This window comes from Narcine bancroftii, chromosome 3, assembly GCF_036971445.1.
Source record: "Narcine bancroftii isolate sNarBan1 chromosome 3, sNarBan1.hap1, whole genome shotgun sequence".
Classification (NCBI taxonomy): Eukaryota; Metazoa; Chordata; class Chondrichthyes; order Torpediniformes; family Narcinidae; genus Narcine; species Narcine bancroftii.
In genome coordinates this window covers 281,140,615-281,156,010 of record NC_091471.1, presented here as the reverse complement: position 1 = coordinate 281,156,010, position 15,396 = coordinate 281,140,615, and the positions used below count along the sequence as shown (strand labels likewise).

The 15,396-nt window shown below is 40.2% G+C and overlaps 1 protein-coding gene across 5 annotated transcripts in view; it reads right to left on the bottom strand.

Moving 5' to 3' along the window:
* Positions 1-15,396, bottom strand: part of tmem184a (transmembrane protein 184a) — a 93,505-nt gene that overhangs the window by 14,601 nt on the left and 63,508 nt on the right. For 4 of the 5 annotated variants that reach the window (XM_069928330.1, XM_069928328.1, XM_069928332.1 and 1 more), the window contains exons 4-9: positions 11,008-11,098; positions 9,338-9,413; positions 8,082-8,173; positions 5,247-5,416; positions 4,585-4,635; positions 426-623 (exon numbers count right to left, since the gene is read on the bottom strand). In XM_069928330.1, the coding sequence (XP_069784431.1) occupies positions 426-623; positions 4,585-4,635; positions 5,247-5,416; positions 8,082-8,173; positions 9,338-9,413; positions 11,008-11,098 (678 nt within the window). The remainder of the gene's footprint in view (positions 1-425; positions 624-4,584; positions 4,636-5,246; positions 5,417-8,081; positions 8,174-9,337; positions 9,414-11,007; positions 11,099-15,396) is intronic. The other variant, XM_069928331.1, reaches the window with a different exon arrangement.

Genomic DNA, 15,396 nt, shown 5'->3' with positions numbered 1-15,396 from the left:
AATTCCTTCTCCACAAGGGATGTGAAGATTCAGGCACCAGAATGTTCTAGGTAAATGGAAGCATTTTTGCATATGGAAGGAATTAAGGGATATGAGGTTCCTGCAGGATTGTGGTGTTCAGGGAAGTTGGTCAGAGGACTTGTTTCTATTCTCCGATTACTCTAGCCTGTGAGCAACTGACAAATTATCACAATTGTGCCACATGCTTTACTCTGGCTGAGGGAAGCAGAGATAGGCAATGCCCATTGGTTAGGAACAGTTACAGACTGTAAAGTACATCTAATGTCTTGATTTGGCCAAAGTACATTTATTCCTTCCATTATAAATCCCAAAGTTAGTTAATGAAGGTCTACTTTGTGCTACACATTTTAAACTGAATGTGGGTACTGGTAGTGGTGGGCGCTGAGAGTGATGGGTGCTCCTACCTTGAGTCGTCACATCCTGTTGATTGTACACTTGGGAAGGATAGGCAAAGCGAAGGGCAATGGCAGCAAAAAGCATCTCAATGCAGATGATAAAATTCTGGTAGCCTGCAGCCACTGTCCCCGCCCTGACCTCATGGCCATCAATAATCTGCACCTCTGGGATTACTCCGCATTTCTCCAGAATTGCCAGCAGCGTACCTATGGGAATATCAACACAATCACCTGAGTAGATACATATTTACCAATTCACATACAAAATAATGAATGACTTTCAAATACATTCAACAGTAGAGCACAGGAACAGGCCCTTAGGCTCATGATGTATTTGCTAACCTTAATGACAAATTAAATTATCCCATCTGCCGTATGTGGTTCATATCCTTGCACCCCCTGCCTGATCATGTGAAAGTCAAAGTAACTTTTCAACTTCACTGTTGCATCTCTTTCCAGCACCTCCCCCTCCGATCAAAATAAAATCTCTCCTATGACTGTCCATCTTATCTATGCCTCCCATAATTTTTATAAACTTCCTGCAGCCTGACACTTCAGGGAAAACAATTCCTCTTTGTCCAACCCCTCATAACTAATATTCTCTAATCCAGGCAACATGCTATTGAACTTCTTCAAAAACCCCTCCCCACCTTCCCTCCTGTAATGCAGTGGCCAGAACTGCAGACAATTCTCCAAATGCATCCTAAATACAGTTGCAACATAACTTACTGATGTCTATACTCAATACCCCATCTGATGAAGCCAAGAATGCCCTCTGCCTTCTTCACCACCCCATCTACTTGCATTGCTACTTTCAGAAGTGATGGACTTGTACACCAAAACTTAAGAATCCTGCCATTTACTGTGCACTTTCCCTTTACATTTAATTTCCCAAAGTGCAACACCTCACACTGTACCTGTGGCTAGAAAGGATCAAAAGATCTCTGCCAAGGTACCAACAATCGCTTTTCTAAATAACCTTGGATAGATCCCATTAGGCCCTGAGGACTTGTCCACTTTAATGTTCTCTAATAGACCCACTTTCTCCTCCCCAATATCAACAACCCCTGAAATATTGGCATATCCAACACTAATCTCTGTGCCCTTCACTTTGGTAAATACTGATGCAATTTAGTACCTCGCCCACTTCTCGGTCTCCTTTTGTCCTTGAGTTATCAAACTCTCCTGAGCTAAATGTAGAGATAAAATGCCTTGGGATTTTCCTTAATCCTATTTGCCAAAGACATTTCATGGCCTCTTTTGCCCCTTCCAATTCCTTGTAAAAGCTACTTTCATTATATTCCTTGAGGATCCTGTCTGATTTCATCTTTATAAACCATACATATACTTCCTTTTTCTTCAGGTCAAGTACTCAGTTCATGCTCAACATTATCTCACAAACTATAGAAATTATTGACTAATTAACTTGCATTTAGCTGAGAGAATATTTAGCCAAGATATCTAAGGAATGCCTGTCAAATAGTGGCAATTTAATCCCTTTGACAAAATTCTCATGTGGAATTGTAATAACTTTCTAAATGTAAGTAACTATTTCACCACTTTAACAGCCGCCTCAAGTAACTCAACCATGTTAGTGAAGATGGCGATGGAGTGTGGCGACTTTTGCAATGCCTGTATAAGCAAGCAAAACTAAGTTTTCACAATGCGTTGCTGTACACTTGGTAGTACGGATTTCAATACTGAATACATGATGATCTACGTTGACTCAATTCCGTGATCAGATGACACTTGTTCACATGTTAAAATTATAGACTTGAGTCAACTTCCCTCAGAGCCTTAAAAAAATTATACATTTAAAATTAATTAATCAACGTGCCAACTCTTTACATAACTTTTACTTAAGATCAATAGTCATACAATCCAAATATAAACTCCATATTTTAACAAAAAATGATTATTTCGCAAATTATGTTATTTTTTCCAAATATAAACACGATTGCAATTCATTATGCCATCTTTGTATATTCAATTCCACATCATTTTTCCAAGTTATCGCTATACATTTTCTTGCAACTGCTAACCCTAACCGCAAAAATACCAATTGTGGCTTATCAGCCAATCTCAAAGAAACAGCATGCATATAACCCAATAAACACATCATTGGGTCCATTTGCAAATCGATTGTAAATAAATCTCTCAAAAATGTAATAACTTTTTCCCAAAAAGATTGAACTTTCTTACATGTCCATACACAATGCATAAAAGTACCTGTTTTTTGCCCACATCTAAAACACAAATCTGTTAGACTAAACCCATATTTCTTCAACTTCTCAGGAGTCAAATATAATTGATGAACAAAATTATAATTAGCCATACTATATCTCACGTTAATTAATTTTGTAACACCATCAATAGACATATTTGACCATTCCTCCCAAGAAAATTCAGCATCTAAATCTTTCTTCCATTTCTCTTTTATCGTATATAACCCAACTTTATCCATCTTTTCTTGCAACAACCTATGCATTTCCGATATAAATCCTTTTGTTTCCTTGTCAACTATTAAAATCTCAAACTTAGACTGACTTGGTAAAATTAAATCCTTACCAAATTGTGTTCACAAAAAATCTTGAACTTGATAATAAGCAAAAATAGAACTTGCAGAAATACCAAATTTATTTTGTAATCTATTAAATGTAGAAAATTTACCCGCCTCAAAACAATCGTGTATAATACTAATTCCTTTCAGTTTCCAATTTTTCAAATAAAGATTATTTAAAGAAAACGGAATTAATTATTCTGATACAACGGTGATTTAATCGAAAATTTCCCTTTAGATCCTATAAATTGATCCTGCTTATACCAAATATCCAATATATGTCTTAATACTGGTAATTTATTTCATTTATAAATAAATTGACTCATTTCTTTTTCAGAAATTTGGTCCAATTCAACTTTAGCCCAAACAGATGGTTGTTGAATATCAAACAACCTATTAATGAATTTCAATTGTGCCGTTTCATAATAGTTTTGAAAATATGGTAATTGAAGTCCTCCCCATTCACGTTAATTTATACATAAGAAACCCCCTAGATAATTTACCCTTCCATAAAAATAATCAAATTACTTTATTTAATTCTTTAAAAAATTTCTTCGAGATCACACGTGGAAAAGATTGAAAAAGATATTGTATACGAGGGATAGATATTCATTTTTATACAATTTACTCTCCCAATTAAAGTTAATGGCAAATCTTTCCATTTCTGTAAATCAATTTTAATCTTGTTCAACAAAGGTATATAATTCAAAATATATAAGTCCTGATATTCTTTATTAACTATAACTCCTAAATATTTAATCTTATCTGACCATTTAAATCTAGTAATCTGTCTACAATCTAAATAATCCTCACCTGATATCGGCAATAGTTCACTCTTCTCCCAATTAATCTTGTAACCTGACAATATGCCACACTGATTTAATAAATTTTGCAGCACCCTCAAAAGATTCTTTAAGATACGTGAAGTATATATTAAAACATCATCAGCAAACAAATTAATCTTATACTCTTGTTCATCTATTTTGATACCTTTAATGTCCAAATTTTGCCTAATAGCTTGAGCTATTAAAGCAAACAATGCTGGTGAAAGAGGACAACCTTGTCTAGTTGATCGAGATCATGTAAAAGCCGATGAAATCAGACCATTTGTCATTATTTGTGCAGGATTAGTATATAAAGCTTTAACCCAGGTAGTAAAGAGCAGCCCAAATTGAAAATTTTCGAAAACCTTAAATAAAAATTTCCACTCAACCCTATCAAAAGCCTTTTCCCCATCCAACACCACTATCATTGGTTGATTAGCTTGTTGTCTAGCAGCATTAATTATGGAAATCAATTTAGTGACATTATCAATTGAATATCACCCTTTTATAAATCCAGCTTGGTCAACATTTTGGCAAATAATTAGCCAATCTGTTAAGCTGATACTTTCGCAACAATTTTATAATCTACATTTAATAATGATATTGGTCGGTAAGAAGACACTTTTAATGGATCTCTATCTTTCTTTGGAATAACTAATCAACACCCTCAAAAATGATTCTGGAAATGAACCCATCTCAGTTGCCTGATTCAAAACTTCCATAAAAACCAGAAACAACAAATCATTAAATTCTTTATAAAATTCTACTGTAAACCCATCTTCACCTGGGGACTTTCCTCCCGACATCGATTGCAGGGCTTCCTTTAATTCCAATTCTGTAAAAGGATTATCTAAGTCAGGTTGACTGGGAAGGATATTAATGACTTAGATAGTCCACATTTTGACAACATTTTACAGGACAAATGAATGTGTCCTGTCGAGCTGCATCATTGTGTGGGACGGTAGCTGCAACGTATCAGACCAGAAGTCGATCTAGAGGATCATCAAAACGACTAAGATGATTACTGGGATCTCCCTTTTCTCTATTGATGACATTTACTGGGAAAGTTGCCTACATGGGGCTCAAAGAATTATAGAAGACCCTTTCCATCCAAGCCACAGTACCTTTGACCCACTACCACTTAGAAGATGATTTATGAATATCAAAATCAGGACTGCCAGGTGGAGAGATAGCTTCTTCCCACAGGCTGTGAGACTGATGAGCGATATCCTGCCACCAATTAAAACATTCCAAAATATTTTAAATTATATTTGAATGTTGATATGATTATTATGTGCTGTATATTGAGTTTGTGTGTGTGTGCATCATCTAGAGAAATGCTGTTTCATCTGGTTGTATGTGTATAGTCACATGATAATGAACACACCTAGTTATCTTTCCTTACTCAATTTGGTTAAAATCCTTATGGATATTATTGATACTTACCCTGCCAAAATGAGAGAAAAATTACTGACTTCACTGTCAGGAACTTCAGGACAGGATCATATGGACTGAGGAGCTCACTGGTGGTGAAGTAAAAGAGGAACATGGCATAAAGTGCGAGGCTGACAGAGATGTTATTGATAATGGTGATATACAGGTATCCACTTCTCACACTGTGGAAATGAAAAGTCATAATGAGCTTGGAAGAGGATTCAATCTGTAAACATTTACTGAAAAGTTAATTTCAGCCTAGCTCATTTGTACTTCATATCAGCCATGTTTTGCCTCACTCCTTTAGACCTTTGTCTTATCACTTTTTTTTAAGAGGACTGTGCTGACAAGTACAAAGGAACTCCTGAATGGAAATCACTCTGACACCAAGTTTTAATGCTAGTTTGAAGGACAGTTGATATGATGAACTAGAAAACTTATTGGAATACTGGAGATACAAGAGGCTGCAGATGTGGAATCTGGAACATAAAGCAAACAAGCAGCATCCATGGGGTAAAGGGGACATTTTGTGGGAGCAGACAAGGAAGGTAGCCAGTTTATAGAAGGTGGGCCCAAGGCAGAGACTGATGGGTAATTATGTGGGTGCTGAGCAGGTGGAACCAGTTGGAGGATGGTAATGAGTTATGGTAACGAGGAGAAGGAATGGAAAAGGGAGAGAAAATGTGTGGATAGTGGGAGTTGGAAAGGAATATTCACGCAAGGATTACCTGAAATTGGAAAAAAAATCTGTGTTCATACCATTACTGCCCATGCAGAACATGAGATTGTTCTAGTCTGCATTTGGCTTCAGTGTGGCAGTGGAAAAAGCCAAGGCAGACAGATCAACGTGGGAACGGGAAGAGGAACCAAAATGATATGCAACTTGAAGGTCAAGATGGCTGGTGTGGACATGGCCTATAGCCCATCACTCACCTACCTCTTTGCCTGTGTTTTCTCTCCCTTGCTTCACCTTTCCAATCCCTTCCCCATTTCCCAATCATCCCTCCCTTATCTGGTTCCACCTATTGCCTACCAGCCCATCTCTGTCCTACCCCTCTCCTCCACCATCTACTCAAGTATTTTTTCCTATCTCTGTTTCCACCTATTTTTTTACCCAACTTTGTCTTAACACTCTCTCCTTCCATAACGGCCTCCATCTGCCCAGAGTCCCCCGCTTTGCCTAATTCCATTCATCACCTACCAGCCTTTGTCTCCCTCCTCCCTCAATTCTGTACACCATCTTCCCAACATTTTTGATCCTGATGCCTCAGCTTAAAGCATCAACCATCCCCCTTGGCCACAGATTCTGCTCGACCAAGCTGAGTTCTTCCACCAGTTTGTTTTTTTGCTATTAGAACACAGTACAATAACACTTGAAAGCTCTGCCTCAGGATTGTTTGAAGACTTACAGAGCTAATGTATATTAAAGATTAGATTAAAAATGACTGCCTAGTCCAGGAGTGGTCAACCTTTTAATTTAGATATACAGCACAGTAACAGGCCATTTCGGCTCACTGGGAGTGTAAGTTAATTGGGTGGCACGGATTCATGGGCTGAAATGGCCTGTTACTGTGCTGTCTGAATTAAAAATTGAAAGGTTGGCCACTTCCGGCTTATTCAAACCTTGATAAGAAAAAAAAAATCACCATGATCAAAAGCTGTGGTAAGAAGAACACAAAAACAGTAGTTTTAGTATTGCATTTGATGTCACAAGTAATCTTTATTACAGTGGGAAAATCCAATGCAAATTGGGTGACACCGAGCTCTCTGCTGTCTGACTCTAGTTTTCTACCCCACTCTCCGTCTGACCTCAGCTCTTGGCCTGTCTTACACTGTTCCACAAAGCCCATTGTTAGCAACATCGTATCTTCTGTTTAGGCATCCAGTCCTCAACAGTTTCAGGCACCCAGCCTTTCAAGTTGTGTTCTAACCAGTTGAGAGAACGCTAATGAGCTCAATGAGTCATGCGAAGTCTGCAGCTAGATATGGTAGGGATGACAGTTTGGATCACATGCTGGACGGAGAGGGGTGGATCGTCATTCTCATCTCCGTGGTTGCTGCCGGCCTGTGTTTCCACTTTTCTATATTTGTTTCAGTCTTTCAACATCTGCCTGATTATTTTGCGTTACAACCCAGCCAGTTCAGATTTCCTCTCCAGAGATGCTGCTCGACTCTCAGGATTCTCAATTGGAGCATTCAAAAATTATTTCTCCCAGTAATTACAGCACCTCCTGTTGGATTAACTGCTGCTATAAACCATCATCATCCTCCCTCAGTCAACATTGACCCCTATAATTCAATTTAAAAAAAATCTTCAATGCAAAACCTTTCCCTGCAATTTAAAACATTCCTCACTAAATTTTCAAGAATTATTTATTAAATGTTATTGACTGAAACATTAACTGTTTCTGTCTTCTATTTCCAGCATTTTTTTTTAAGGCAGAAGTATTTGCTGTTTCACCTGCCCAAGACTTCGGGTGTTCTGGGCACATAAATACAGAAGGGGTGTAATTGTGGTGACAAGATGAGACCTTCCCAATCTGTCCTGTAGTAAAAGGATTCACAGTTCCACTCCTTTGAGGACCCCTCTCTCTGGAGTTAAGGATATCCTTTCCATGGCTCCAAGCCAAACCTAAACAATGGAGAATCAAGCCACTTGGTAGTTAGGGAAATCGCTTCTCCTTAGGACCACAAAACCATAGGCAGGCACATTACTCAAACTGCACACTAAGGAAACCCACTGGAAAAACAAGATCCAGCAAAAGATATAAAAGTTTTAAGGTCTCCAATAATAAAGGCCACTACTTAAAGGCGCCGTTGAAGTAAAAACAAATAGTGCCAACTCACTCAAAGTCTCCGTCGTGATATTTGCCGTAGATTTGCAGGATAATGGTGATGGCAGCCATCAGGGGTTTAATCACGCAGAACTGTAGGGTGGCCTGGACGAGACAGAGAGCAGAGCTGTGGTAATTAGCGGCTCCAAGAACATCAGTTACCCTCCCATTGTCAGCAGAGTATGGTGTGGTGGGCTCTTCCCTTCATGTGAAGCATAGCTCTTCATTATCAGCCAGGTCTGACCTGCATGGTTTGGTTGCACATTATGCATAATTCAGATAGCTAAATCATCTGAGAACTAAATTGAATTTTTAGGTCTGCATGGCCGACTACAAGTAGCCACAAGGCAATTTCTTGGATGGGAGTAGCTCTACACAGTGAAAGGTAATAATTGACATTGCCAGATTGGTGAAGACAAACTTTTACTCCAAAGTGAAAGAAACAGAACAATATGAGACAGTCAAAATACAAGTTCACTCAAACTATCTGCCTTCAGATTTGGGGCTTTATTTATCATTTACATGAGACAAAACAATATTCTTTTAAAAAAAATTAAATTTAAGCATACAGCTTTGTAACAGGCAATTTTGGCCCATGAGTCCGTGCCACCCAATTTACACCCAAACCAATATATGGTGAGAGGAAACTGGAACCCTTGGGAAAACCCATGCAGACAGGGGGAGAACATACAAACTCTACAAACAGCACAGGATTTGACCCCTGATCCTGACTGCTGGCGCTATAAAGGCATTGCGCTAACCACTACGCCAACCGTGCCACCCATTCTTCTTGGGTATTCCTGTGGGTTCAAGGATGACTTCCTTTTTCCACAGGTTATGTGGTACTGAGGTGGGAAATAAGGCCAACATACGGGGAGGTGGGGTGCTCTGATGAGGTGAAGGGACGTAGTGTGCTCCTTCTACTAATTGTGGTGAGTCTGTTGAATTGAGGTTCTCATTTTCTGTGCAAACTCAAGGTTTTCATTAAAGTTAAAAAAAATTTAAAATTTACACATACAGCATGGTAACAGGCCATTTTGGCCTGAGTCCGTGTTGCCCAATTTCACCCAATTAACCTACAATCCCTGGTACATTTCAAATGGTGGGAAAAACTGGAGCACCTGGGGTAAATGCACACAGACACGGGAGAATATACAAACTCCTTACAGATAACAGGATTCGAACCCCGGTCCCAATCACTAGCGCTGTAATGGTGTGGCGCTAACTGCTATGCTAACTCCGCCACCCAGCGACTTCTTGTCAGCTCACCTGTTTACAAAACCGCAAAAATCCAATGGAGTAGGTCATACCCATGAGACAGCATGTTCCATACAAACAACTTGTCCTGAGAATGAGACAGAAATGAATGAGAACAGATCCACACTGGCAAATATCTTTAATCCATTGTAAAACCCTACATAGCTCGTAATAAGGAAGCAGTTTCAGTGTTTTTAAGTTAAACAAGAAAACCTGCAAATGCTGGAGTCAAGTGCAATATGCAAACATGCTGGGAAAACCCAGCAGGTCATGACGCATCCACAGGAAGTAGAGGGTAACCAATGTTTAGAAAGCACCCAGGCCTGAAACATGAGTGGCCCTTCCTATGAATGCAGCACAACCTGCTGAGTTTCTCCAGCATGTTTGCGTATTGTACTTCAGTGTTTCAATAGCAAAGAAGTGAAAGGTTTCCGTGAGCAAAAGAGAATATAGAGTTGATCTTACAATATGATCAGCCATGGTTTTAGTAAATGACAGAAGGGCTTAGAGGCTCCTACTCGTGATTCATGAATTCCTGGATATGCAAAATAATTACGTGGAAACTCCTTGATTGAATTATGAGGGATGTAGGTAAATGTAAGGAGGCTTTTTCCACTGAGGTTGAGTGAGATAACTAGAGGACATGGATTAAGGGTGGAAGGTGAGATGTTTGAGGGGATATTGAGGGAACTTCTTTACATAGAGCATGCTAAGAATGTGGAATGAACTGCCAGCTGAAGTGGTGAATGGAGGCTCAATTTCAACATTTAAGAAAAATTTGGATGGGTGCATGGATGAGAGGTGTATGGATGGATATGGTCTGGGTGAAGGTCAGTGGGGCAAGGCAGAATAATAATTCAGCTTAGTCTAAATGACTAACATAGGTTTCTGCGTTATAGTGTTCCATGATTCTTAGTTCTCAGATTTTATTTGACTGTGTATGGTATGTAGATGCCACAGACATGGGCAGAATTTAATCCCAAATCATATACAGCACTGGGCTGCATGTTTAGTAATGCAGCAACCTCATGGTGCCAGAGATCTAGGTTCAATCTTCAACTTAGGTGTCTGTGAAGTTACCATATTCTCTCTGTGACCATACAAGTTTCCTCTGGATGCTCTGCTTCCTTCCACATCCCAAAGTCATGCAGGCCATTAGTTTAATTGGGCGCTGTGTGTAGATTAGTGGTGGAATCTGGTGGAGCCGATGGAAATGTGGGGAACATAACTGGAATTAACATAGGTTAATGTAAATAGGTGATCTGATGGTAGGAACATAGGCTAGTGTCTATACTGTATTAATCTAGGACTCAAAAATAACTATTATTTCTATGCATTTGCCTTCAGTTATCCTGCAGTCCCCATCTTCAGATACATTGTCCATCCCATTAGTTAGCTGAGTGGATTTCACTGATAGCAGAGCAGTAAATCACCCAATGAACTCCTCTCTCATGTCTTGGCTCAGCGGTTTCAACAAATAGTTATGGAAGGTGGATGCAAGTTTGTTTTGATCTTTGTGTTTTCTTTTGTTCTGTGTAAAATCTACTCTTAAAGTCCAGTTAATGGTTGTTTCAGATCAGATAGAAATGCACTCAGCTGTAACTTAAACGCAAAGCCACATAACCTGCAGATGCAATGCCCCACGTATACACGGAAGTGCGCAAAAGGCAGGAACGACTCACTTAACAGGTTTCCCTCTGATTTCTGACATGATCGCACTCTCTCCTCCCAGGTACTCGTAGCACAAGCTGAGAAAGTTGTAAATCACAAAGGCTGCAAGGAAGACCACACAAATCAGTGCAAGTGTTCAATGACTGTCCCATTTAACCACTTCCTTTGGTGGGCTCCATACCCCCTTGTGCTACCTGAGAACGGCTCCGTACCCTAGAACATTACAGCACAATACCTGTCTTTCAGTCCACGGTGTCAGTGTGCAACCTCTGCACAGATGACACCAGAGGTCAAAATGGAACGTGTATTGTGAGGCAGTAACTCTGCTGTCTGACACGATGCTGTCCAATCTGGAAATGATTTATTAACCAATATAGGATGTTTTTTTGCCTAACCCATGATGTGATAATAATCAGGACAGTGTTTCTCAAAGTTCCAAATTGAGCTCTTCCTGCAAGTACACAAATGCTTTTGTTTTGTTTGAGCACTCCAGGGAGTTGGGGGAAGTATAATCAGGTGCAGATTAAGATGAATAACATGTTTTATGTTCCTGTCACTGGAGTAATTTATTGTCTCTGTGGGTTTGAAGACAGATAATCCCTGTCAGTAATTGGTAGATTTTGAGAAGAGAAAGATGAAGAGGTGTAGAGGGTGGTTGGGGGGGGGGAGAAACAATTTAACTTCCCCTTGTTCTCAGATACCATCCACCAGTCTCCTCACCTAACATATGCAAAGTTCCATCACCTTCAACAGACACATCTTCCCCTCCCCTCCTTCTGTAGGGACTGTGCCCTCTGAATTCTCTTGTCCATTCATTCTTTCCTACTAATCACCCCTTTGGCACCTTACTGTGTGATCACATGAAGTGCCATACTTGCGCCCTCACCTCCTCCTTCAACCACCATTCGGGGCCCCAAACAATCCTTCCAAGTGAAGCAACACTTCACTTGTGAATCTGCGGGAGTGATCTACTGTATCCAGTGCTCCTGTTGTGGCCTTCTCTACATCAGAGAGACTGGACGTAGAGTGGGAGATCGCTTCGCTGACCACCTTCACACTGTCTGCATCAAGGACAAGGATCTCCCAGTGGCCGAGGATCTTATGCGCCTGACTCCCACGCTGAAATGTCTGTCCATGCATCATGCACTGCCAAAACAAGGCCCGCTCATAAATTGGAGGAGCCACATCTATTATTCCATCTGGATCAGATGGTATCAACATTAACTTCTCCAGGTTCTCCCTGTTCTTCCCCATCCCTCTGTCTCCTTTCCTCGCTCTTCATCCCCTTCCCTCTCCATTCAGAACCACCCCCTTCCCCCGTTTACACTTCTGTGCCTTCCCTCCTTTATCCATCTATGAGCCTGTGCTCCTCTCCCAGCCCGTCCCACCCCCACCATTTTATTCAGACACCTGCCTACATTTTGCTCATTCCTTGATGAAGGGCTCTGTATTGGAGGATTTAAACCATTCTTTTTGCTTCAGCTTTAAACCATGTTTTTTGCTCCTGCAAGGCTGAGAATCAGTAACCTGCTTGAGACTCAGCAGACATAAGCTAAATTCCACCATGGGGCCCAGAGATGCAGTTATCTGACAAAAAGACATCTGTGTACCGAAAATTTAATCTTCCTGCTTGTTTTGGTCACAGTCTTTCAGGCAGAGACCTAACCTTGATGCAAAATAAACCACTGTATTCAAAGTGATAAGGTGAAAGTTGTGTTATTCGATAGAAGCTGAAGCATGCTAGCTTGCTCGCTTATCTTTCTTTTTGTGCTGGGAATAAGTGCTTGAGTAAGCAATTTTTGGGTAACATAAGCCATGGTCCCACTGCTGAAGTGGAGACTCTCCGAGAGGTGGCAACATCTCTCAGCAAGAAGAAGAACTTCTAGAGTCCAGCTAACGTCCCGGTCGGGGGAGGTGGAGAAGCTGCTACTGGGACCCCGACAACCTACTACAAGTGTGCGGTCGTTGCCTCGCTTCGGCAGCTGGGACCAGTCCAGGCATTGTTAAGTATAATTGGGAAGGGCTTGCATATTGTAGTTTGATATCAGCTTTAGAATTTGTAATAAAGATTTGTGTAAACTGAAGTGCTCTTGGCGTGTGTGTCTATTTTATTTCAGTAGCTCAAACACTGTGACCAATCTAAAACGAACAAAGTGAGAGGTACAAGTTTACCCAGGACAATTGGCGTAGTCGGCAGGATTGGTCTCGAGATATTTTGCCGAAAGAAAGAGGTGAGCCCTGAGCAGTTCTTGATTCCGTGATGGACTTTCAAAGACAATGGGTTTGGCATGTTGGCCAATACCCTGTTTTTGTTGGGACCACCCATTAGTTGGGATGAGAAGTTAGATTCATCAAGTGCGCCTCTGGGAGAGCGGGTTGCCACTCTCCTTTGAGAAAGTAAACCTGAAATATTGGTTATATATCTTTGCAATATAAAGAACCTGTTTGACCTGCTGAGTTTCTCCAGCATTGTGTTTTTACTTCAATCAATGCATCTGCAGACATTCATGTTTTACTTCAAAAGACTCTTTGGATATGGATACAAGAAAAATTAAGGGTCATGGCTGTGAGGTTACGAAGGATTAGACTGTTTTGGAGGAGGATTACATAGGTCGGCACAACATCATAGGCAAAAAGGCCTGCACTGTGCTGTAATGTTCTAGATTGCGATATTCTGTATTATCCTATAAACCTGCACAATGATGAGATGGATTATTGGAAGAAGATGGAAAGTCTGGTGCGTGGTGTCAGGATAACAACCTCACCCTCGATGTAAGCAAAATGAAGGAGCTGGTTACAATGTTCAGGAAATAGAGGCGAGCATATATCCCTGCACGTATCAATGGTGCCAAGGTGGAGATGATGAAAAATATTTTAGGAGTTAACATCAATAACACAACCTGCCCTGGCCCTAATATAATGATGCCACAATTAATAACTGTCCTTTCTCAATAGCCTGAGGTCTCTAACTTTTACAGATACATCATAGAAAGTAATCTCTCGGATTGCATCACAGCTTGCAACAGGAACTGCTCTGTCCAAGACCGACAGACACAAAATTGTGAATGCAGGTCAGGCCATCACACAAACCAACCTCCTCCCCACCGACATCCACCTATTCCTCCCACTATCTTGGGAACGTTTCCAGAATATTAAATAGCCCGTCCCACTCCAGTCACCCTCACTTCTTTCCCTTTCCATCAGGCAGAAGATATACGAGTTTTAAAACAAATCTCTAGATTCAAGGACAGTATCTTTCCTGCTGTTATCAGACTCTTAAATGGATCTCTCACTGGCTAAAAATTATACCTTTACAATGATTTAACTGTACCCTACACAGTTTTGTTGTATTTTTCTCCAATCCTGCATAATTTAACCTATTTAACACCAATCCCTCCACTGTTGCTTTTTTTGTTGTTTAAAAACTACGGCACTGAATGTTGAGTTGCCTGGATAGCACATAAAACAAAGCTTTTTACTCTCAGTACATGTGACAATGAAACAATCAATTTCTGCATATCATCCCCAGGATGTCAGTGAATGGTAAGATATGGTGGGAGTGGGAATTCAATGCATTAGTGACAGACTGGTGTAAGTCGGTGCTTGAGGGTCACGACCGACTCAGAAAGCTGCAGAGCCTTTTTTCCATTCTGTCTGACTTCTTTGAATTTTTCACACAATTCTTTGAGTTTTAGTTTATATATAGTTTATATATAAGAGAAGCTGGAAATATTTGCAAAGCTGCAATACTGAACATCAAGTTTTGGTTGTAATTTTCTACATCATCACCCTGAAAATTAATGGACAAGGCAAACATGTAGGATTAGTGTAAATATGGTTGATAATCGATGTGAAGTCTGTGGCAAAACAGCCTGTTTCAGTGTTTCATCTCTCTGTGACTTCAGAGGAAAGCAGCCAAGGCACTTTGCCTCAGGGGCATCTAATAGATTCTTCCTTTTGTATTTTCAAACATGGTACCGCCACATTACCTTATTCTTATGGGAACAATGGAAGATGGAAGAAGATAAGGTGATGAGAGAGATGAACAACATGCTTAATTTTCTATTTGTACATTATGTTCTTTGCATTATTCAATGATTTGGTGACTGTTCATCAAATTGGTTGCTCAGAGGACAACAATCAGCCCTCACTCTCCACAGACAACAAAGTGGATCATCGTCAACTGTGCACAGAGACCTCACGAACTATTGCATGATCTAAGGCAGTGATATACTCAAGGAGATGGCCAGATTGACATCAGAATCAACCTTGGGGAAGCTTTCAATGAGTTGCATTTCCAGAGAAATCAGGCTTCAGGGATTCTTTGATGAATGAGTACCCTCTTAGTGCCCACAGCAAAAACAAAAAAGGGGGAAAATTTTGGACACCTTGTTTTGAAA